The 25244-nt window shown below is 33.3% G+C and overlaps 2 protein-coding genes across 2 annotated transcripts; both read right to left on the reverse strand.

Moving 5' to 3' along the window:
• Positions 1 to 1050: 1050 nt before the first annotated feature.
• Positions 1051 to 6188, reverse strand: LOC117913811 (acetate/butyrate--CoA ligase AAE7, peroxisomal-like). The gene is made up of 3 exons (XM_034828859.1): positions 5914 to 6188; positions 2428 to 3018; positions 1051 to 2247 (listed from the first exon to the last, which is right to left on the reverse strand). Exons 1-3 carry the CDS (start codon positions 6127 to 6129, stop codon positions 1351 to 1353), a joined length of 1704 nt encoding a protein of 567 aa, XP_034684750.1. The 5' UTR covers positions 6130 to 6188; the 3' UTR covers positions 1051 to 1350.
• A 13211-nt stretch (positions 6189 to 19399) lies between these two features.
• Positions 19400 to 23695, reverse strand: LOC117914672 (acetate/butyrate--CoA ligase AAE7, peroxisomal). The gene is made up of 3 exons (XM_034830101.1): positions 23437 to 23695; positions 20777 to 21367; positions 19400 to 20596 (listed from the first exon to the last, which is right to left on the reverse strand). The coding sequence occupies exons 1-3, from the start codon at positions 23650 to 23652 to the stop codon at positions 19700 to 19702; spliced, it is 1704 nt and encodes a 567-aa protein (XP_034685992.1). The 5' UTR covers positions 23653 to 23695; the 3' UTR covers positions 19400 to 19699.
• Between the last annotated feature and the right edge of the window lie 1549 nt (positions 23696 to 25244).

The raw sequence follows: 25244 nt of genomic DNA on the forward strand, positions 1-25244 counted from the left end.
TGTAGAGGCTCCTCTTAACTAAGTAGACGCGTTTTAAAGCCGTAAGGGCCCCCTTGGGCCCAAAGCGGACAATATCTACATGGTTGGGTGCGGGTCGTTACAAATTGTGATGTCCCACATCGGATAGGGGAGCAAGTTCCTGGCGCTATATATGTAGAGACTCCTCTTAACCAAGTAGACGCGTTTTAAAGCCGTGAGGGCCCCCTTGGGCCCAAAGCGGACAATATCTACATGGTTGGGTGCGGGTCATTACAAATGGTATCAGAGCCGATCCCCCAACCCCGGTGTGGGGGTTTGTTTGGCTTTGTCTGTTTGGCCCCGCAATCTCATGGGACACAACGAGGACGTTGTGTCTGCATGGGGGGGTGTTTGTGATGTCCCACATCGGATAGGGGAGAATGTTCCTGGTGCTATATATGTAGAGGCTCCTCTTAACCAAGTAGACGCGTTTTAAAGCCGTGAGGGCCCCCTTGGGCCCAAAGCGGACAATATCTACATGGTTGGGTGCAGGTCGTTACAACAATGCTCAAACAAACTCTTAATTTCATCTCTCATTTATTAATGTATTCTTTTTTCTTTTTTCTTTTTTTGGAATGAAAATAGAAATAAAAAATAATTTAAAATTAAAAAAAAATAATTGTCATGAAAACCAAATACACTCGTACTAAGATTTTGATTATTATACATTGGATTATGATTCATCCTTGTTTTCATCCTATTTTTATTCTTATTTCTTGTATACCAAACAGGCCTTAAAGGAACAACAAATGAAACAGAGAATATAAAAGACATGGATTGAAGGAGCTCCATTGCTCTTATCCCACCCCACCAAATTTTGGTTAGCAAAACATTAGGAACTACCATAGATGGGTCCACCACAAGGCCCATTTCTATCCTGACCTTTGAAATCTCAAGGCCTGGCCTGTCAATGGGCTACAACATGGCCCATACCATCAACACATCAAATCGGTCCAAGATTCCAGACCAACCTGATCTGTATGTGATAGGGATAACATACATCAGAATACATGTAAATATCACATCGATATGTATTTTGAAATTGACTTTATAAATAGAATATTCAAATGTTGATTATTCATGGTGGGCTTTTTGACCCGGTCTTTGACTCAGTCGTCCAAACGAGTTCCTAAATAAGTAACAGTACATGATAGTCCCAATTGGGGAAGGTGAATATGAGAGAAGCATTTTTCTTCAAATGTTTAACCGTATTAGTAGCCCAACCACAAATCCTATAGCCCGAACTGAACGAATTAACAGAGTACGAGGGAGACTAACCGGCAACAAGAAGATCCATCTTTTTATTCATTCATGGACTACCCTGAGAGATTACTACAGCTTGCTCTTCTTAAGAGGTCCCATCTCCTTCGTCCTGGCCCTCAGCAGATGCTTCTGTATCTTCCCAGTGGCTGTCTTGGGCAATGGTCCAAACACCACAGATTTTGGAATCCAGTAAGCCGGCAACTTGGATCGGCAGAACTTCATAATATCTTCTGCCAGGCGTCTTTCATCGGAGCTATCAACCCCTGGCTTCAACGTCACGAAAGCACAAGGCGATTCCCCCCAGCGGTCATCTGGCCTTGCCACCACTGATGCCTCTAGCACTGCAGGGTGCAAGTATACAGCATTTTCAACCTCCACGCTGCTTATGTTTTCGCCTCCAGAGATGATGATGTCTTTTGATCGGTCCTTAAGTTGTATGTACCCATCTGGATGCTTCACCCCAAGATCACCTGAATGAAACCATCCATTTGCAAAAGTTTCCTCGTTGGCTTTCGGGTTCTTTAAGTAGCCCTTCATCACAGTATTACCCCGCATCACAATCTCACCAATGGTGGTTCCATCGGCAGGGACAGGCTTCATGTCTGTGGTGCTGACCACATCTAGGCCCTCCAAGCCGATGTATTGGATGCCTTGGCGTGCATTGAGACGGGCTTGAGTTTCAGGTGGTAGTTCATCCCATTCAGGTTTCCATGCACATACTGTGGAGGGGCCGTAGGTTTCTGAGAGTCCGTAGGTATGGGTGACTCGAAAGCCTTGTTGGGACATGGCAAAGAGAACAGAAGGGGGCGGAGCAGCCCCAGCTGTCATTACATGGACCACGCGTGGAAGGGGAAGGATGGTTTCACTTTTGGGGGCATTGACTATGCTGTTGAGGACCACTGGTGCAGCACAGAGGTGGGTTACACCATCGTTGGCTATGGCTTGATAAATTGCCTTGGTTGCAACCTACAAAAATGTACAAAGCAGAGGAGCATGAACACATTAGCAAACCCCTTTTGGCGGCCTGCAACTGTTTTCAAACTGCCTTGTAGTGTTTGGCAAAGCATTTCAACATATTGAAGACATTTTTAAGATAAGCATGAATTCTCCAACATATTGAGGTAAAAACAAAGGATTCAGAAGTACCTGCCGAAGGCATATGTTGGTCCCACAAAGAGCAGCAAGTGTCCAAGTGAAACACCAGCCATTACAATGAAACATTGGAAGTGTCCATAGGTACACAGCTCCTTCATTCATCCCCCATACAAGAGCACCAGTGAGGGCCATGATATATGCTCCCCTATGGTGCAACACTACCCCCTTAGGGCTGGCTGTTGTTCCAGAAGTATACCCCAAAGCAATACTCTGCCACTCATCCTGTGGTGGTTTCCATGCAAATTCAGGGTCTCCTGTTTCCAGGAACTGCTCATATTCAATGACCCCTTTCCTCAAAGCATATTCTAGTCCTTTAGGATCGCAGCTTTCATCAGCTATGACGATTAGAAGTGGAGGCTTAAAATCATTTTTGCTTTTGTCTGACCAGATTTTCAAAGCTTCCTCTGCCAATGGGAAAAACTCTTGATCCACCATTACAACTGCTGCCGATGAATGCTCAAGAAGGAAAGCAATTATCGGTGCATTTAGACGAATGTTAACACAGTTCACCACCGCTCCAGACATGGGAACCCCGAAATGAGCTTCATACATGGCAGGGATGTTTGGTGCAATTATGGCTACCTAGCAGTATAATCAGAACACTAAGATTCAGCCACCAACTAGCTCCAATCCAACATAGAGGCAATTTATCAGATACAAAGTTAGGATGGAGGGAAACCAGAATGATCAACGATTCATAATTCTGGCCATCATTATAAAACCTCGTGAGGTCCAGTGGAACACTGTTAGAAAATTCCATGCTTTTTACAATGATGAATACGATGAAAGGAGCAGGGATGAGAATCCCAAAATCAAAGTACACACACAATGACAAAGGCAATTGCATTACTCTTTGATTTCACGAGTCAGGTGAACAAGAAGTTTCAAGCAGCCCAGACAACCAAGCAATGAGAATAATTTCCCAAAAGGAAACTAATTCAGGAAGTAACTCAAGAAACTGAAATGGACTATAAGCCCTAAATGATGCCAAATCCAAAAAGAATATGGTATTTGTATCCAAACAAGCCAGGTAAAAATCTTCAGCAAGTTTTTTCTAAAATGCAGCCATATTATTCCTGCTCTTATGCTTGTAATAATATTTCCAGTGAAATTGGACATAGAGCGAGATGAAGACAACTTATTGCCCTTTGGCTATTTTAATAAGCAAATAGTAAAAGCTTATTAATAATCTTTTCATAGTTGAGGAAAAACTTATTAAAAAATAATCCAACTAATTATAATGGGAATAACAAAATAATATATTATACCACGATTATAACTATTTTTTTGTAATATAATTTGTCAAGAATAACAAAATTATTATAACCATAACACAAAGCTTATTAATAACTATTATTTGTATAAAATAGTTATTATTCATATATATAAAGATTATCTCCATCACCGTGGTTGGATTTACTAATTTATTAGTTTTCCCTTTCATAAAAAAATAAACATATGTATTATTTATTTTGTGTATTTATAATTAATATATTTATTGGTTTTTCCATTGAAAAAATAAAAATAAGTAGATAAAGTATTAAATATTTCAGAATAATTGTATGATAAGTGGATTAAACTAAGGTGGTAATTGTTTTCTTATTTAATTCTAAATCGAACTTAAGATAAAATAGTGTTTAATAGTATTAAATATTAAGTTATTTGTTTTTTCGATATTTAATTTCTATTAAGTATTAACAAGTAGAGAAAAACTAATACTTTAGTTTTTGCATTAAAAAGAAAATTAAATATTTTGGTTTTTTCTATCAATCTAAAATTTAAGAAATAACTAAAAAAAAAAAACAAAATATTTTAGCCTTTTAAAAAAATTAATTATTCAACATGATATCAGAACTTGGTTTTACGAGAGGTCATGCATTCAAATTGCTTCTTCACAATTTGTATGTTTGTTTCCCCATTTACATGTTCGAAAACCCAAAAAGGGTTATTTGCAATTGTTGGTCTCTCTCCCCCTTTCTCTCTATGTCTCTCCACATGTGGGTATAGGCTACACAAAGAAAAGGTGTTAAGGAGTATGATATGCATATTGGATCTAAATCCTTCAGCTTTTTAGGAAAATTGGTAGTTCAATAAAACCAAATTACTTTTAATGAAAAGTTAAAAAAAAAAAAAAAAAAAAAAAAAAAAAAAACAAACAAACAAACAAACAAACAACACCTAACCTTACAACTTAGGTAGGTTAGTGTGAACCAATCCGAACTCAACCCCAACATTTGGACGAGATTCGTTAATCTTTTTTATACTCAACATACTCAAATTTATGGTTTTTCAATCTAAAAGGAAACCTAGCAAGACAACATAAACTAACCCAAAATTAAATTATAATTATATCTTGTATTTCTTTTATTTTCTTTGATAGATATATAAATATATTTTAAATTTTTTTGTTATTATCTTAAAATTTTGTTTCATAATTTCCATTTGTCATTAAGATTTTAGTATAAATATCAATTGGGTAGTGGGACCCATCTTGTGTTTTGATGCCTAAAATAAAGTTAAGATGGTCCTAATGATTTCCTTAAGCAAACATGCCCTTAAAAAAAAATAAATATTATTTAAATCGAAAAGGAAATATATAAACATACTCAAAACTCATGCTCCAAACTTTTCGTATATCCAAATTATTGAAACAATTTCTAAAAATATAAGAAATATTTAGTTAAAAGGGATCAATTAATCCCTAAATTGTGAATTTAACTATTTTCATGTTTTTTTTTAAGTAATCCATTTTTTTATGTAGATATTCTTTATCATTTCAAGTATCTATAAAGATGTTTTAAAAAGAATATATATTTTTACAAGAAAATAATGAGGGCATTTTTATCCGAATGAGGCCAAAAAAAATACCAGTCAGATTTCAAATTTTGGATTTTTAGAAACCCTTTTAATCAAATAACCCAAAATAGAGCAACAATAGTAGGAATAATGATGTTGAGCATGATAATTAACATAAAAACTAGAATAAACAACTCTTAAAAGGAAAAAGTAATAATGAAAATTCAAAATCAAAATATCAATAAATTTTTTTAAGACTTTGCACAACTTTTGAATAAATAACACCTGAGACTAAATGATTCAAAACCACAACAATCATGTTGATTTTCAACGAATACACAAGTGATTAAAAATTACTTTTACTTCTATATTTCAAAAAAACAGAATAAAAAATCAGATCTACAACGCAAAAAGAAAAAAAACAAAAGTCTAAATTCATGCCAACGAACTTGATTCATATTCAATCAGCACAAGATTTAATTAACGTGGTAATTAAATAAACGAATCAAATTAAATTCACCGCCTATTTTCAGAGGGAAAGAAAAAAAGGAAGGGACAAAAACACGCTGCTTTCAAGACTGCAACCAACAAAAGATTTTCAAATTTTCTTATCTTTTCTTTCATTTTCTCATCTACCAAGCAGAAGAATGAAAATTTTAGAGATGTGAGAAACCGAAGTACCGTACTGCCGGCGCCTATGGAATACTTAGAAAGAGCGGAAGCCAATCGGCGGCACCGCTGATAAGTCTCGAGCCACGTGTACTGCAAAGATCCATGGATCACTGATTTCCTGTTGGGATGCACCACAGCCGCTCTCTCCAGCAACCACAGCGGAGTCAAGGCCGTGTAGTTCGCTGCGTTCTTCGGGAGATCATCTATGTCGCGCTCCACCACCATCTTCTCTGTACCCTCACTATCTACCTCCTCAGTTGTGATTATGGCAACTCTCGTTACGATGCGAGTATTGTATAATCAACGTGGAGAGAGTTGCCATAGTTTTATATATATGTTGAGCATGTTGAATATAGAAATGACCAAAATGTCCTCAATCTGTGATAAAATAAAGGGACAAAGGTGTTTTGGACTAGTTGGGCCCAAATATGCCCAAATATTAAGTTTTTATCTATATAAGTTCATCATTTAAGCTCAAAACCCAGAGAAAATGTGAAAATTGAGAAAAATGATATGATTTTCTTATCTTTTCATAAATGACCTTTGCTCACTATGAAAAAAAAAAAAGAGTAGAAAAACATTAATTTAAATTTTATTCCTTTTTGAAACTTCAATAAAATTTAATATAATTTAGTGATTTGGAAAAAAATACACCATTTTTCAAAAAAAAAAAAAAATTATTATTATTATTATTATTATTATTTAAAAATCAAAAATCTTGAAAAATATATATTTTTAAAATTGTGTATATAAAAATAACTAAAAATATGTCAAATTTATTTTTTTAAATGACATATTTTTTAAAAAAATTAGTTTTCTAAAAATAATAAATTTTCAGAATAATGATTAAAAAAAATTAAGATAAAAAAGTTTGTCAAATATTGTGGTAGAAAATAGTTTTAAAGGGTATATTGGTCTTTTCATATTTAATATCCTCCTGATCAATTATGCAACTTATATGGACCAAAGTTTAATTTTTGGGCCCAATTGGGTCCAAAAGACAAACCACGATTAATTTTTACATCACATGGGACCCACTGCTGCAAGAATCGACGGTAGGGATTGACTGTAACCACACAAGCTTTGGTTATAGCTTTTATGGTGCATTTCGACTATTTGGACGCTTGGATTATTGAGTTTTGACCCAAAATAGGATATTTAAAAAAAATAATTCAAAAAGTAAACTGATTTCCAAAATAATGCCCAATTTAGTGCGTCTTTATCACATAGGAGTCCAGGTCAAAAAACCATAGTCACCAATTACGGTTTTGAGTTTTTTTAAAAATCAATCAAAACCGTATTTACCAACTACGGTTTTGAATCCTTTTGAGTTCCTCTCACTTTTCGGTTAGGTTTTTTACCTTTAGGGTTTTGTCTTTTTATTTGTCCTTCATGTTGTCTCCTGTTGCATCTGGTTGTCTTTGGTTCATCCTTGGCTCAAATTCAATATTTTCCAAATTTTCATCTTATTCCATCATTGATCAAATAAGATTTATGAGTTTTTTAGTTTACGTAAATTTAAATATTTTTTTGTAAATCTGTTTAGTTTTCACGTATTTTAGTTTATTGTTGTAGATGTGTTTGGTTTCTGATTTTATTTTCATATTGAGCTTAGTAAAGATGTGTTCGGTTTTTTTTTTTTTTCATTGTGAGCTTGGCAAAAAGAAAAAGGTTTTGTTTTGGTAAAGAGAACAGATATGGAATGGAGAGCCACCGTGAATTTTTTTGTTAAAGATACCAAAAATAGAGGGGACCACTGTTAAGAACTCCAAAAATGGAGGGGACCACTGTTAAAAACTCCAAAAATGAAGAGGACCACTCTTAAGAACTCCAAAAATGAAAGGGACAAGCTCTAATTTTTGTTATAGGAACAGAAAAAATCGGAGTACTCCACTTTTCAAGGGCCAATGAATAGGGTTTTATCTTAAGTTAGGAGATTAAGGTGTGGGGTTGTTTTCGGTTTCTACATTATTCTCCAAATTTTGGGAATGTTTGGTTGCCCAGAAAATAGAGGAAAGTAATGTTAAAGCATGCATGTTTGACTTGTCATTTGGGTGGGGTAGAACTCTAGAAAATGATATCAGAATTTCCTCTACAATGTGAGTCACTCCATGGACTCATTCCTCTATAATAAAATAAAGCTGGTGGGTTTCATTAGTGATCCTGAGTAATATGATCTTTTTCTTACTTGGTGGGTTTCAAATTCCCTGTTGTTTGGTTGACCTTAAAATTCAGGAATATGATCCAGTGGTAGGAGATAGAGCTAGAAAATGGGAAGTTATAAGGGTTAAAACAAAGTCATCATGGGCTAGTTCTAGTCCAAAGATTTAAGACATTATTTACATCCTTTAAGGAGTCTCAAACTAAATAGTTTTAAAATTTTCAATACTTCAACTCTACTTGATTTAGACTCTGCTTGGCTATTCTTGGGATTTGATTTGCTGTAACCATAAGTTGGAAACCTTATCTTTAATTCTTTGTTAGGCTCATAATAAGTTAGCGACATTCATGGGTGGAACTTATGAAAATTGGCAAGATTTAGAAGATAAAAGCAACTATGAGACTGTATTAAGGCCATTAAACACATCTAAGTGACTAGAAAACCTCCAAAGAAAAAGCCATCAACAATCTTGAAACTGTCATACGAGATTTTCAAGTCTTAGATCAGGGTCATTAGCCCACCTCTTATATTAACTTTTAGTTGTTGCCATTTGTCTCAACCAAAAATAGAAGGAGCCCAATTTATTCTATGTTATTCCACTAACACCACTGTTGACCCATATGGTCTTTACAAAAGAGGAAATAACATCAAACATTATTCTGCTCATAGTAACACAAAAAATATGTCCATATAAAAATATCTCCTAGTTTTTATGCAAAGTGAGGCAATGTTACCTGCACCACCTAGTCCTGATTTTGATTCCAAAATTGTTGGCCCATAAATTGATAGATCCATAGGCAAAGATTTTTTAGAAGCACCCAAGTTAACTTCGCCTTTGATGTCCTATAAATTCCAAAAAAAAATCACGGATGCATGGACAAATAAACAAAAAAATTGAAGTTAAAATAAAATACTGAGCAAAACTATGAGAAGACAAGGTCATTGGCAGTTGGTTATATTGGACAATAGAGTCTATTCCCAAAAAATCCCAAGAATGAGTTGTATGGACTGGGTTCATCCTGCTCCTGAACACAAAAATTACTGAATCGCTCTCTACAACACAAGAAAATCAAAAGGAATTCAGTAAGTCAGAATGTTTTGAATGATGTACAATGTTTTATAATACGAAAAAATGCACACCTGCAAGTTTTTAATCGTGCTCTGGTGTAAGCATGGCTAAGAACCCTTTAAAGTTTTTACTGTAATGGTGAAGTACCACTACCTGTGCCCTATCAACACTAAAAACAATCCACCACAACATTTAGAATCATAGAAAAACGGATCAAATGTTACAATCCACACAGTCAAAATCAGGTCAAGATACAGAAAACCAGTAGTCTATTCTTTTTAGGGACCATAGTCTCTTACCTTCCAGTAATTGAAGCTAGCATCTCATGGTTAGTTGCAACCACAGATTTCGAATCCTGGTACGAGTGATCCCCCATATAAACAATGTAATGCTGCAAAAATCACAAAAATAAAAATAAAAACTAGATTATACTCAAATTAGCCCCCCATTATCCTCATACTTCTCTACATAACAGCAGTCACTCTTTCTATACTTTTCTATCAGCAATGGTTCCCTACAAGAAAGCAAAACTAAACAAGAAGAGAAGATTGAAGACTAAAATAAAATTAAAATTAAAATTCAATAGATTTATAAATTTAAATTTAAATTAAAATTAATTTATAAATGATTTTTTTCTATAATTAAAATTAATATTAAATAGATTTACAAAATGTTTATTTGCTTTCATTTTTAATATTCAAATAATGTTTATATATATATATATATATAAATGATTTTTTTTTTCTATAATTGTGTATTTGATATTTTATTAATATATTTTTCTACAGTGAGTTATCTTTTATTTTATTTTGAGATTTAAAATTTTTTTGGACTTTTAGGTATAATCAAATGTCAAGTGATTTATGAATAACAACATAATTATTTAAATTATATATTATTTAATGGTTGATAACATTTAATTTTATTTTAATATATGATATTTTATCCAAAAAAAAAATTTATTGGTGGATTATTTGAGAAGGGTCATCATGTTGGCATCAATTTTATTAAAATTAAAATTAATATTCAATTGATTTATAAATTAAAATTAATTTATAAATGATTTTTTTTGGATAATTAAAATTAATATTAAATAGGTTTATAAAATGTTTATTTGTTTTCATTTTTAATATTCAAATAATATTTATATATATATAAATAATTTTTTTTCTATAATTGTGTATTTGATATTTTATTAATATATTTTTCTGTGGTGAGTTATCTTTTATTTGATTTTGAGATTTAAAATTTTTTTGGATTTTTAGGTTTAATCAAATATCAAGTGATTTATGAATAACAACATAATTATTTAATGGTTGATAACATTTAATTTTATTTTAATATATGATATTTTATCAAAAAAAAATATTGGTGGATTATTTTTTATTTAATTTTGAGATTCTTGTAATTATTTAGCCTTTTAGATTTAACTAAACATTTATTGATTTATAACCCACCATCTAAGTTTTAAATTAAAATTTTATCAAACATTTATCTATGAATATATTTGTATCATTGATAACTATTTAAATAAAAAAAATTATTATTATTATGAAGTGATTTATATTTTTCCTCCTAATATGTAAGAAGGTGTTTCATTATATAATTGTGTATTCACGTGTTAAAAGATTATATGCAATTTCTCTTGAACATTCTTGTATGTGTGTTTTTGTAATTATTTTAATACACATGTATGTTAAGTTCAAAACACAAAGACTTGTTATTATTTTCATTGATTATTAAATCATTTGATATTGTATTTTTTGTAGGTAAATCATGTCTGAATCTATTGTTCTTGTGATTTGCTTTTGTAAAGGAAAAATGTTGATGACAAAAACAAATGTAAAGTATATTGGGGATCAAGTTGTAATTATGCCTTTGGATGTGCCTGTTAGTTCAACCTATGAACACTTGTTATCTATAATATACTCAAGAACTGGCATTGACAAAAAACAATTTCAATTAGTCTTCAACTGTAGGTATCCTTTAAAAATAGAAAATAGGTTCCAACCTTGTCCAATATAGGATGATAATAGTTTGTCCCAAATGTTGAAATTGGTTAACACATTTGGAATGGACGAAATTGAATTGTATATTGAACAAATGTCAATACAACCATGAGTCAAAGGGCAATTATTAGGTAACTTCACACATTTATTACTCGGAAAAAATGATAATGTTGAGGAATTTGAGTATGGTTGTGGACCTAGTAGTACCCCAATTGCAATGACTTATGAGTGTAGAGCAGATGAAGATGAAGAAAAATGTGAATCCCAAGAAGGTAATGATCAAAATGAGAGAGCAAAAGATGTTCAACATGATGGTCATGGGGTATTCGAATTTATTGATGAGGAAAACAATAATATTAATGTTGTTTCATTTTTCTTAACTCTTCACGAAGCAATGGAAAGCGAACAAGGGAGATATGTCTCCGTGGATGGAGAAGGTTGTGATATGTCAAACAACCTAGATCTTGAGGACCCAATGGAGTTTTCCCCTGTTCAGTATCACTCAGCACCATCATTACAGTTTGAAAATGTAGAAAACATTGGTAATGTCGTTTCAAGTGACTGGACCCCATGAAGGAACACTAATATTGGAAACTCAGGTGGAGAGTTCATGGTTAGCCAAGTTTTTAATTCAAAAGCATATTTACAACATGCTGTGAAGTTGTACTCTATTAGTGCACAACAAAAGTATGTTGTTGTTTCGTCAACTAAAAAGTTGTTAGTCTTAATATGCAAGAAAGTTGAGCAATCTCAATGTCCATGGAAACTCCGTGTTATGGTTGTATAAGGTATAACTTTATTTGCAATCAATAAATACAATGGTCCACACAAATGTGTAAATCCATGTTTGAATTAGGACCATCAACAATTAGATTTCAATTTGATTGTTGTTCATATCCAATGAATGATTAAGGCACAATTCACATTGTTAGTAGTTGCTATTTAAGCAAGTATTGTGGAGAAATTCGAACACCAAATATCATACAAGAAGACATCTAAAGCAAAGCTTAAAGCACTTGTAAACTTATTTAATGATTTTTATATAAGTCATATGTAGAGCTGCCACATTTTTTCATTGCCTTAGAGCAAGCAAATCCAGGATGTGTTGTAATTTCAAAAACATTTCACGGTATTATGGAGAATGCAAAGATATTTCAGCGAGTTTTTTAGATATTTCATCCATCTATTGAAGGATTCAAGCATTGTCGGCTCGTACTCAATATTGATGGTACACATTTGTATGGGAAGTATAAAGACACTTTAATGATTACTCAGGGTTGTGATGGAAATAATCAGTTATTCCCATTGGCTTTTGCCCTAATAGAGGGTGAGAATATTGATAGTTGAGGATGGTTTTTGGCATGTATTAGAACTAAAGTAACTCATAGGAGGGGACTCTATGTTATATCAGATCGACATTCGGGCATTATGGCTACAATGAGCGATGTTCATCTTGGTTCGTTTAAACCATATGCATATCATAGGGTTTGTATATGTCATCTTGCCAGCAATTTTATGACTTGATTCAAGGATAAAATGTTGAAAAATCTAATGTGCAGAGCAGCCTTAGCAACCAAGATTGAAAATTTCAATAAACATATGAACACAATTGAGAGGATTAATGCAGCCGCACAACAATGGTTGGAAGCAATCCCTTTTTAGAAATGGGCGCTCTCTCATGACGGAGGTCGAAGGTATGGCATTATGACTACAAACATGTTGGAGGTGTTCAATAGTGTAGTTAAAAGGGCTTGTAGCTTACCTGTAACTGCTTTGGTTCAATTGACATTTTTTAGGCTAAATATTTACTTTGTTGTGAGAATGGAACAAGGTGTTAATCGACTTGCTTCAAATGAGGAATACACTTCATATGTCGATGCTAAGATTAAAGCAAATATGGTTAAGGCGGGATCTCATGAGATTGTTTTATATGATCACATCCAAGGATGATTCCATGTGAAAACTAGTATGAGTACTAAGAGTAGCTCAACTGGTGGTCGAACATATTGTGTCAACTTCCATGAGCATGCATGTACGTGTGGTAAAACACTCATATATGGATTCCCATGTAGCCATATTCTAGCAGCATGTCATTTTCGTTCAATTGATTTTAGACCACTTGTTCAACACTACTACAATACACAATCATACTATAATACTTGGGCACCCTTGTTCCATCCCATTTTCAATGTATGAGTAGTCTCCTTATGATGGTCCGATTACCATGCCTTCTGAGTTGATGAAACATGCATCAAATGGACGACCTAAATCAAGTCGTTTGCATAATGAAATGGATGTTAGAGAGGGCAAGACTTCTATGACATGTGGGTTATGCAAACAAAGTGGCCACAATCGCCGTTCTTGTCAAAACAGTAATAGAGTTGACTAGACCATGTGATGTATGCATGTAATTTTCTTGGATATTGTGATGTAAGCTACTATGATACTACATTTATGCAGTTATTGGCTTTGGTTTGATTATAAATATTGATGTTATTTGCATAATCAGGTTATTTGTATTTGGAATAATGTCCATACTATAAGGAAAACTCTATCAAAATTTTGAAATTTTCTATTAAAAATGTTAACAAAATGTTCCATTATATTTGCATCTCTAATTTTAATTTAGACTAATATGACTTGTTTATTGGTCATAAATGAATTGATCTACTTAAATTTTTCAAATTCATATATAGGGAAAACTCCATAAATTTTTAAAATTTTTCCATTATAAATATTTTTTTATTTAAAAACAATAAGTATTGTTTATTTATCTTTACAATTTTGTTACAGATATGGAGTATAAAGGACATAATTCTAATCCAGATCCATTAGATACGTCTGTTTTGGTTCTACAGAATAGACACAAGTCTCATTTAGTTTATTCTAGTCAAGTATGTATATGAAAGCACATAATATCTCTTTAAAGAATGAAATATTTTGGAGTTTATTATCTAAATGATTTATTTGTATTTTTACAGCTTGCTTCAGTCTTGACTTGTCAACAACATATATCTAGGTTTATGCGGGAGTGGGAGATGGATCCTCGTCTTCGACCTTATATTATTCGATCTGGATTTTATGGTGTATACCGTATTGGACACATTACACTAGATTGGGGAGTGATCACTAGTCTAGTTGAGATATGGCATCCTGAGACACACACATTTCACCTTCATATTGGGAAGATGACCATTACTTTTATAGGATGTTGCTATCATATTAGGACTTCGTATTCATGGGCTTCCCATCACTGGCACATGTGACATAGATTGGTCACTACTATGTTATGAATTTTTAGGTGTGACTCCCCCTACATTTGATATTAAAGGATCAGTGACATCGACACGATGGCTGTCACTAGTTCTCTCGTCCACCAATTGATTTAGATGATGTCACATTAGAGCAGTATGCACGAGCTTTCATATTAGTACTCATAGGTTCAGCTTTATTTACAAACAAGAAGGGTATCCACATCCATATGTGTTATCTCCCACTACTTAGAGACTTGACTTAGACATCTATGTATAGTTGGGGCAGTGTAGTATTAGCACACCTATATACGGAGTTGTGTCGAGCGAGTTTGGATGGTGCCACCGATATTGCTAGATGTGTCACACTATTACAGGTATAATTAATTATTCACATTAGATTAAAATTTCTAGTTGATTCAAGTTTATAATTTAAGTAAAATTTTAATGTTACATTTTTTCCAGTTGTGGTCTTGGGAAATACTCCACGTGGGTCGACCCGATTCTGGTCGACCACCAGCCCCTCCAACAGCTCAACATTTAGATCATGATGCAACCGATGATTTACCAGGTAAGGGTCTTATTAGGCTACACCATGGATTATTGGATAAAGACCAGGGATTACAGGATGAGGCATTGTTAGACGAGGGTTTACTAGTTGATCTATTAGGATATAGGTGGATAGTACCTTTATCATGGGCTTAAAACTCATCACGTGTGTTGACATTTTATCGAGACCAATTAGATGCACAAACTCATGACCGAGTACATATAAGATGTAATGTGTTATTGTTAACCATATAAACATTAACATTATTAATGTCAAATGTTGATTTTAACAGGTTTTATGGGAGTCTTACATGGAAGACTTAGTTGTCCATCTTCCAGTGATATCTCTAGTAGACCAGGAGATTTGGCAGATGATGTCATGTCACCTCTTATTTGTTTTGACATTGTCGAGTGGCATCAACCAGAGCGAGTGTTGTGATAGTTTAGCCTCCAACAAGGAATACCTCCATCTTGTTCCATAAAGCAAGACCTTCATTCTGTGGATAGGCCAGGATGACATAAGTATGATTGGGGGGCATTCTATGCATAGTATATTACCTTATGGGCTAGTCGTGCGGAGCGTATTGCAATGGCTCCACCTATGGCGGGTGCTATGCAGTTCCATGATCCATATATGGAGTGGTACCAACATATTACACGATGTTTAATCACACCCCCTCTCCATAGAGATCATATGAGGTATCATAGTACAGCAGCAACTACTCAGTTGTTGGTAAGATTTTTTAATTTGGAAATGGTTTTGAGAAAATAAAGGTTAATCTTATATAAGAAAAACACCCAAGAGAGGAGTGAATTGGGTTTTTAAAAAATTCTTTTTAAACACAACAGATTTAAGCACAAAAGAAACAAATATAAAAAAATAAAGTTAGAGAAATCAAACTCAGATTTTATAGTGATTCAACACTTCCTTGTTTGCGTCCACTTTCGTCAAGCTCCTAACCGAGTGAGGGTTCCACTAACTTGAAGCTTCAACCAAGCTTTTAATCACCTTTACACTTGGATTCCGGCTCCAATGGGCTCTTACACAATCTCTTCAAGTTTCAACTCACTTGAAGGCTTTAACACTCAATTAACAAGAATATATCTCTCAACCTAGCTCAACAATAGCTCAAATACAACTTAAGGCTAGGATGAATCACGAAGGTGCACTAAAGGATATGCAAATGAAGATTTAATGCACCAAGAAAAGAATTAGAGCTTTTAAGGCAAGAACAAGTGGGTAGACAAATAAATGCAGGTGTTCTCTTTGAGATCTTCTTTTTCTTATTGATTTCTCTTTGGCTTGATTTTGTCTTTGTGATTGCTACTTTGGAAATTTTCTTGTCTAATCACCCTTGAAATATAATATTAGTTCCAAACCTTGTTTTGTTATCATCAAAACTAAGATTAACCAAACTTTGGTTTCACAAGCTCCCCCTCAATATATGCTCCTTTAAATTTAGAAAATATTCAAGTTTAGAAACTTCAATGAGTATATTAAGGATGCTCAAAATGATATAATCAAACATAAATAGCATAAAGAGAAATTTAGCAATTGGCAAGATATTATTATTAAACACGATGCATGCAATTATAACCAATAAAGCACATAGCATCGATATGAATAAGATTGCGAAAACAATATTAACATTTCTTCCCAAGTTAGCAACCTACCATAACATAACATATTTTATTAGATATGTTACCTTAAAATATCATATCCATAAAATATGTATACAAATGAGATCATATCTCATTGAAAATCATGTTATTGGATATATATTTGATACAATATCTTAAGATATATATATCTTATTCTATTTTATCTTATTCCGTCAATCAAATATAGCCTAAATTATTATATTTAAATGATCGATATAACATGATATAGGACAAAAGGAGAACCGACCAAATGTAGCCTAAAGTAATTTTAAATATGTTTTGGATAATTTTTCTAATTTAATTTTTTAAAAGGTTAATTAAATAAGAATAAGTTATAAAAATTACTCTAATTTACATTGGAATTTGATTCACAAAAAAAAATATATCGAATGACAATCACATATACATTTACATGATATTTTATGTTATATGTTTGGATGAGTATGATTTATCCATGTATTTATTATATAAATTTTTTTATTTTTTTTTATATAAAAAAATAGCAAAAAAAAAACCTATTTGATATCAAGGCAAGATTGATATTGTTTAAGAATGAATTAAAATATGGATAAAAATAGAAATAAAAAAACGGAGTACATTGGGAAGCATTTGATTTTTAATAAATGAATTTATCTATAAAAAGTAGAATATATTGGAAGCCGTGAGTCTCAAGCACTCCTTTATGGTATATTCCTTTAGAAATTTTGGGGGAAATGGGAAATTAAAAAAAAAAAAAAAAGGAAAATAGAAGAAATAAATGAAAAAAAATAATTAAAATTTTTGCCGACGGGACATGCCTAACTAATTCAGCAAAGGACAAACCTACACATTACTTTATAATAATAAATGCCATGTGATTTAATATAACCTTTCTAAAAAAATGAAACAAAAAAAAAGAATATTTGTGTATTATATTTAATGATAAAGTTTTCTTAAGGGAAAAAAAACAAAATCCCTTCCTTAAAACTTTCGCCTAAGGTTAGTCTCAATCAAAAAATTGAAAGGGTGTTATGGTCATTTTGAGAAGAAGATTCTAGTTGATTTAAAAATGGAAGAATGGAGGTCATCAAAATTGAAGTTACATTTTTAATTTATTTTTTAAGTAAATCAGAGATGGACGGTTTGGCTTTATCTATTAGATCAAGAGGATTAGTCCAAATCCCAATGCTGAGGAATCAAATGTTGACTTTTAGAAAGAATACGGAAAGTTGAGGCTGCGGAAGGGGTCTTCACGGGCTTCCCCCATGTGATTTGAGATTGGACAACTAATTGGGCTCCCAAAATGGGCTCAAGCCCATCTAAGCTTTCATATTAAACAATGTGCAAGGCAAATTTTTGGATTAAGAGACATTTATATAAATTTCTGGTCGTGAAAATGGCATCTAGAAATGACGAATTAGAATTGTGAAGTCCTCAAAAGCAATCCTGATCATTGAAGAGAAATCAGAGAAGAAGATTATACATACATATGGACTCGAATATGTGCTTTCTCACGTACATAACAAACAAAATAGGATACCAAAGAACACGGGCATTTTTACTATCATAATACCATCGCAAAGATCGAGCTCAAGAAGATGAAGAAGAAGATGATGAAGATGACGGGTTGAAAGCCTCCTGCTCGGCGCAGGTGAGAACCTCATGAGGCCCTGCTTCCTCACGGCCGACACCCATCAGGTCAAGGTAGTACTGGTAGTGGGAGACGATGTTGTTCATGGAATCGACGTCGCCCTGGCCGCAGACAGAATCGCCATACAGAACGTTCATTGTGGCGCCGAACCCAGGAATCCGCTTGGCTCGAGTGTCGTTCTTGGTGGGCTTCCGGGTCCCTAATTTTTTATTTTTTTTTTTGGTTTGTAATCCTATTGCATCATTTGAATCTTCTTCAAATGAATTCTTCTATTGCTATAAAAATGATGTTTGAAATCATGTAATGAAGTTGTTGGAAAAAATTTTCATTTTTAAAACAGTTTCTGAAAATAGTTTTTAAAAAACAGTTTTTGAATGTTTATTAGTATAAAAGTCTGTTTGAAAACTTAAAATATTTTAAACCTATATTTTATACTTTTTAAAAATAGTTTTTACTTGTAATAATTTATTTTAAATTATTTTCCATATTTATAGAATTATTTTATAAAACAAATGAAAATAATTAAAATGTGTTTTTGAATTTGAAAAACAATTTTTTATTTATAGAAATAAATAAAAAATTTGTTTTTTAAAAACAATGCTCAAACAAATTCTTAATTTCATTTCTCATTCATTAATGTATTCTTTTTTCTTTCTTTCTTTCTTTTTTGGAATGAAAATAGAAATAAAAATAAAAAATCATTGTCATGAAAACCAAATACACTCATACTAAGATTTTGATTACTTTATTATACATTAGATTATGATTCATCCTTGTTTTCATCCTATTTTTATTCTTATTTCTTGTATACCAAACAGGCCTTAAAGGAAGAACAAATGAAACAGAGAATCTAGAAGACATGGATTGAAGGAGCTCCATTGCTCTTAAGTCTTATCCCACTCCACCAAATTTTGGTTAGCATAACATTAGGAACTACCATAGATGGGTCCACCACAAGGCCCATTTCTATTCTGACCTTTGAAATCTCAAGGCCTGGCTACTGGGCTTGGACAGAGATGTCAATGGGCTACGACATGGCCCATACCATCAACACATCAAATCGGTCCAAGATTCCCGACCAACCTGATCTGTATGTGATAGGGATAACATTCATCAGAATTTTCCGTTAATTGAATATTCACATGTAAATATCACATCGATATGTATTTTGAAATTGACTTTCTAAATAGAATATTGAAATGTTGATCATTAATGGTGGGCTTTTTGACCCGGTCTTTGGCTCAGTCGTCCAAAGGAGTTCCTAAATAAGTAACAGTACATGATAGTCCCAATTGGGGAAGGTGAATATGAGAGAAGTATTTTTCTTCAAATACATAACCATATTAGTAGCCCAACCACAAATCCTATAGCCCGAACTGAATGAATTAACAGAGTACGAGGGAGACTAACCGGCAACAAGAAGATCCCTCTTTTTATTCATTCATGGACTACCCTGAGAGATTACTACAGCTTGCTCTTCTTTAGGGTTCCCATCTCCTTCGCCCTGGCCCTCAGCAGATGCTTCTGTATCTTCCCAGTGGCTGTCTTGGGCAATGGTCCAAACACCACAGATTTTGGAATCCAGTAAGCCGGCAACTTGGACCGGCAGAACTTCATAATATCTTCTGCCAGGCGTCTTTCATCGGAGCTATCAACCCCTGGCTTCAACGTCACGAAAGCACAAGGCGATTCCCCCCAGCGGTCATCTGGCCTTGCCACCACTGATGCCTCTAGCACTGCAGGGTGCAGGTATACAGCATTTTCAATCTCCACACTGCTTATGTTTTCGCCTCCAGAGATGATGATGTCTTTTGATCGGTCCTTAAGTTGTATGTACCCATCTGGATGCTTCACGCCAAGATCACCTGAATGGAACCATCCATTTGCAAAAGTTTCCTCGTTGGCTTTCAGGTTCTTTAAGTAGCCCTTCATCACAGTATTACCCCGCATCACAATCTCACCAATGGTGGTTCCATCGGCAGGGACAGGCTTCATGTCTGTGGTGCTGACCACATCTAGGCCCTCCAAGCCGATGTATCGGACGCCTTGGCGTGCATTGAGACGGGCTTGAGTTTCAGGTGGTAGTTCATCCCATTCAGGCTTCCATGCACATACTGTGGAGGGGCCGTAGGTTTCTGAGAGTCCGTAGGTATGGGTGACACGAAAGCCTTGTTGGGACATGGCAAAGAGAACAGAAGGGGGCGGAGCAGCCCCAGCTGTCATTACATGGACCACGCGTGGAAGGGGAAGGATGGTTTCACTTTTGGGGGCATTGACTATGCTGTTGAGGACCACTGGTGCAGCACAGAGGTGGGTTACACCATCGTTGGCTATGGCTTGATAAATTGCCTTGGTTGCAACCTACAAAAATGTACAAAGCAGAGGAGCATGAACACATTAGCAAACCCCTTTTGGCGGCCTGCAACTGTTTTCAAACTGCCTTGTAGTGTTTGGCAAAGTATTTCAACATATTGAAGACATTATTAAGATAAGCATGAATTCTCCAACATATTGAGGTAAAAACAAAGGATTCAGAAGTACCTGACGAAGGCATATGTTAGTCCCACAAAGAGCAGCAAGTGTCCAAGTGAAACACCAGCCATTACAATGAAACATTGGAAGTGTCCATAGGTACACAGCTCCTTCATTCATCCCCCATACAAGAGCACCACTGAGGGCCATGACATATGCTCCCCTATGATGCAACACTACCCCCTTAGGGCTGGCTGTAGTTCCAGAAGTATACCCTAAAGCAATACTCTGCCACTCATCCTGCGGTGGTTTCCATGCAAATTCAGGGTCTCCTGTTTCCAGGAACTGCTCATATTCAATGACCCCTTTCCTCAAAGCATATTCTAGTCCTTTAGGATCACAGCTTTCATCAGCTATGACGATCAGAAGTGGAGGCTTAAAATCATTTTTGCTTTTGCCTGACCAGATTTTCAAAGCTTCCTCTGCTAATGGGAAAAACTCTTGATCCACCATTACAACTGCTGCTGATGAATGCTCAAGAAGGAAAGCAATTGTCGGTGCATTTAGACGAATGTTAACACAGTTCACCACCGCTCCAGACATGGGAACCCCAAAATGAGCTTCATACATGGCAGGGATGTTTGGTGCAATTATTGCTACCTGGCAGTATAATCAGAACACTAAGATTCAGCCACTAACTAGCTCCAATCCAACATAGAGGCAATTTATCAGATACAAAGTTAGGATGGAGGGAAAACAGAATGATCAATGATTCATAATTCTGGCCATCATTATAAAACCTCATGAGGTCCAGTGGAACAATGTTAGAAAATTCCTTGCTTTTTACAATGATGAATACGATGAAAGGAGCAGGGATGAGAATCCCAAAATCAAAGTACACACACAATGACAAAGGCAATTGCATTACTCTTTGATTTCATGAGTCAGGTGAACAAGAAGTTTCAGGCAGTCCAGACAACCAAGCAATGAGAATAATTTCCCAAAAGGAAACTAATTCAGGAAGTAACTCAAGAAACTGAAATAGATTATAAGCCCTAAATGATGCCAAATCCAAAAAGAATATGGGATTTGGGAGGGAAACAAGCAGAACCATCTGTCCGCTAAATTATCCAAACAATCCAGGTAAGAATCTTCAGCAATTTTTTTCTAAAATGCAGCCATATTACTCCTGCTCTTATACTTGTAATAATATTGCCAGTGAATTTGGACATAGAGGGAGATGAAGACAACTTATTGCCCTTTGGCTATTTTAATAAGCAAATAGTAAAAGTACTAACATTTTTACAGGCAGAGAGCAAAAATGATTATAATCTCTTCATAGTTGAGGAAAAACTTATTAAAGAATAATCCAACTTCTTATAATGGGAATAACAAAATAATATATTATACCATGATTATACCCAAATCCTTCAGTTTTTAGGAAAATTGGTAGTTCAACAAAACCAAGTCACTTTTAGCAAAAAATTAGAAAAAAGAAACAACTCCTAACCTTACAACTTAGGTAGGTTAGTGTGAACTAATCTAAACTCAACTCCAACATTTGGACGAGATTGGGTAATTTTTTTATACTCCAACATACCCGATTTAAGGTTTTTCAATTTTGTTCCATGATTTCCATTTGCCATTTAGATTTTAGTATAAATATCAACTGGGTTGTGGGACCCATCCTGTGTTTTGATGCCTAAAATCAAGTTACGATGGTCCTAATGATTTCCTTAAGCAAACATGCCCTTAAAAAAATTAAATATTATTTAAATCAAAAAGGAAAATATATAAACATACTCAAAACTCATGCTCCAAAATTTCGTATATCCTGATTATTGAAACAATTTCTAAAAATACAAGAAATATTTGGTTAAAAGGAATCAATTAATCCCTAAATTGTGAATCTAACTGTTTTCATTTTTTTTAAGTAACCCATTTTTTTAAGTAAATATTCTTTATCATTTCAAGTATTTATAAAGATGTTTTTTTAAAAAAAAAATATTTTTACAAGAAATAATGAGAGCAATTTTGTTCAAATGAGGCATAAAAAATTACCAGGTCAAATTTCAAATTTTGGGTTTTTAAAAACCCTTTTAATCAAATAACCCAAAATAGAGCGACAATAGTAGGAATAATGATATTGAGCATGATAACATAACCTCATGTCTGAAACTAGAATAAACAACTCTTAAAAGGAAAAAGTAATAATGAAAATTCAAAATCAAAATATCAATAAACTTTTTTAAGACTTTCCACAACTTTTGAATAAATAACACCTGAGACTAAATGATTCAAAACCACAACAATCATGTTGATTTTCGACGAATACACAAGTGATTAAAAATTACTTTTACTTCTATATTTCAAAAAACAGAATAAAAAATCAGATCTACAACCAAAAAAAAGGTCTAAATTCAAGCCAACGAACTGGATTCATATTCAATCAGCACAAGATTTAATTGACGTGGTAATTAAATAAACGAATCAAATTAAATTCACCGCCTATTTTCAGAGGGAAAGAAAAACTATATATATTTGGTTAAAAGGATGAGATAATCCCAAACTCTGAATCTAACCCTTCCTTTCTAAGAAAGGGACAGAAACACGCTGCTTTCAAGACTGCAACCAACAAAAGATTTTCAAATTTTCTTATCTTTTCTTTCATTTTCTCATCCTACCAAGCAGAAGAATGAAAATTTTAGAGATGTGAGAAACCGAAGTACCGTACTGCCGGCGCCGATGGAATACTTAGAAAGAGCGGAAGCCAATCGGCGGCACCGCTGATAAGTCTGGAGCCACGTGTACTGCAAAGATCCATGGATCACTGATTTCCTGTTGGGATGCACCACAGCTGCTCTCTCCAGAAACCACAGCGGAGTCAAGGCCGTGTAGTTCGCTGCGTTCTTCGGTAGATCATCTATGTCGCGCTCCACCACCATCTTCTCTAAACCCTCAGTATCTACCTCTCCTCAGTTGTGATTATGGCAACTCTCGTGAATTGCGAGTATTTATAATCAACGTGGAGAGGGTTGCCACGTGGTCACCCGCCACTGGTTTTATATATGTGTTGAGCATGTTGAAAATAGAAATGACCAAAATGTTCTCAATCTGTGATAAAATAAATCCACGATTAATTTTTACATCACATGGGACCCACTGCCGCAAGAATCGACGGTGGGGATTGGCTGTAACCAAAGGACTTACCCACACGAGCTCTGGTTACAGCTTTTGCGGTGCATTTCGGCTGTTTGGACGCTTGGATTATTACCGTAGAAGGCAGAATAAAAATACATTCCACAACAAACTTTCCAGAAATCGCCAGACTTCAGCCTGATACAGAATACTTATACACAATAAAGACTATAAAATGATTAGGTTTCTATTTTCATATAAAAGGAAATAATATTATTAAACTACTAATTATGCCATATTTGATTACCTACATGATATATGATAAAAAAGAGATATTATATTGTAATTATATTATTTAATTGCTCATCATATATAATGTAGAAGTGCTAGAATATATTATTCACTCTCTTTTTTTAAAATCTCATATTAACATATCATAAATTTATTTTTTATTATTTTTTTATATATTCATTTTACAAAATAAATTTTTGTATTATTATAGATTAAATTTATGGTTAAAAATAAAAAAAAATTAAAATAAAATAATATTTATATTTGATATATAATTTACTTTTATATATTATAAGATAACATTAAAAGATTTATTTATAAAGTTTAAATATTTTGGTCATGAATATTGTTAAATATAAGAAATGTTTTATTTTTTTAAATACAAAATATTTGAATATGATATAAATTTTATTTTAAATATTAAAAATGAAATATATTTCATACTATTTTTTATTTATTTTATAAATTAAATATAAACATAATATAACATAATATATTTTATTAAATATGTTATCTTAAAATATTACATCCATAAAATATATATACAAAATATATCATATCTCATTGAAAATCATATTATTAGATATATATTTTTTATCAAATAAAATATGATATTTTAATATATATATATATATATATATATATATATATATATATATATATATATATCATTTTCTATCTTATCTTATTCCATCAATCAATTATAGCCTAAATGGTCATATTTAAATTATCGATATAACATGATATAGGACAAAAGAAGAATCGACCAAATGTAGCCTAAAGTAATTCTAAATATGTTTTGAATAATTTTCTAATTTAATTTTTTAAAAGACTAATTAAATAACAATAAATTATAAAAATTACTCTAATTTACATTGAAATTTGATTAAAAAAGAATGACAATCACATATACATTTACATGATATTTTATGTAGTGGATGAGTATGATATATCCATGTGTTTATTATATAAATTTTTTCATTTTTTTATGAAAAAAAATTAGCAAAAAAAACCTATTTGATTGATATTGCTTTAAGAAGAATTTAGAAATGAATTAAAATATGGATAAAAATATAGATAAAAAAACGGAGTACTTTGGGAAGCATTT

The sequence above is a fragment of the Vitis riparia genome, chromosome 5, assembly GCF_004353265.1.
Source record: "Vitis riparia cultivar Riparia Gloire de Montpellier isolate 1030 chromosome 5, EGFV_Vit.rip_1.0, whole genome shotgun sequence".
In the NCBI taxonomy this organism is placed as follows: Eukaryota; Viridiplantae; Streptophyta; class Magnoliopsida; order Vitales; family Vitaceae; genus Vitis; species Vitis riparia.

Bases quoted from the DNA above. Each gene is read 5' to 3' on its own strand.
- LOC117913811 (XM_034828859.1), bottom strand. From the start codon at position 6,129: ATGGTGGTGGAGCGCGACATAGATGATCTCCCGAAGAACGCAGCGAAC. The intron at 3,019-5,913 runs GTACTTCGGTTT...TTATACTGCTAG, and splicing joins CCATAGGCGCCGGCAGTACG to GTAGCCATAATTGCACCAAA. The intron at 2,248-2,427 runs GTACTTCTGAAT...ACATTTTTGTAG, and splicing joins CCAACATATGCCTTCGGCAG to GTTGCAACCAAGGCAATTTA.
- LOC117914672 (XM_034830101.1), bottom strand. From the start codon at position 23,652: ATGGTGGTGGAGCGCGACATAGATGATCTACCGAAGAACGCAGCGAAC. The intron at 21,368-23,436 runs GTACTTCGGTTT...TTATACTGCCAG, and splicing joins CCATCGGCGCCGGCAGTACG to GTAGCAATAATTGCACCAAA. The intron at 20,597-20,776 runs GTACTTCTGAAT...ACATTTTTGTAG, and splicing joins CTAACATATGCCTTCGTCAG to GTTGCAACCAAGGCAATTTA.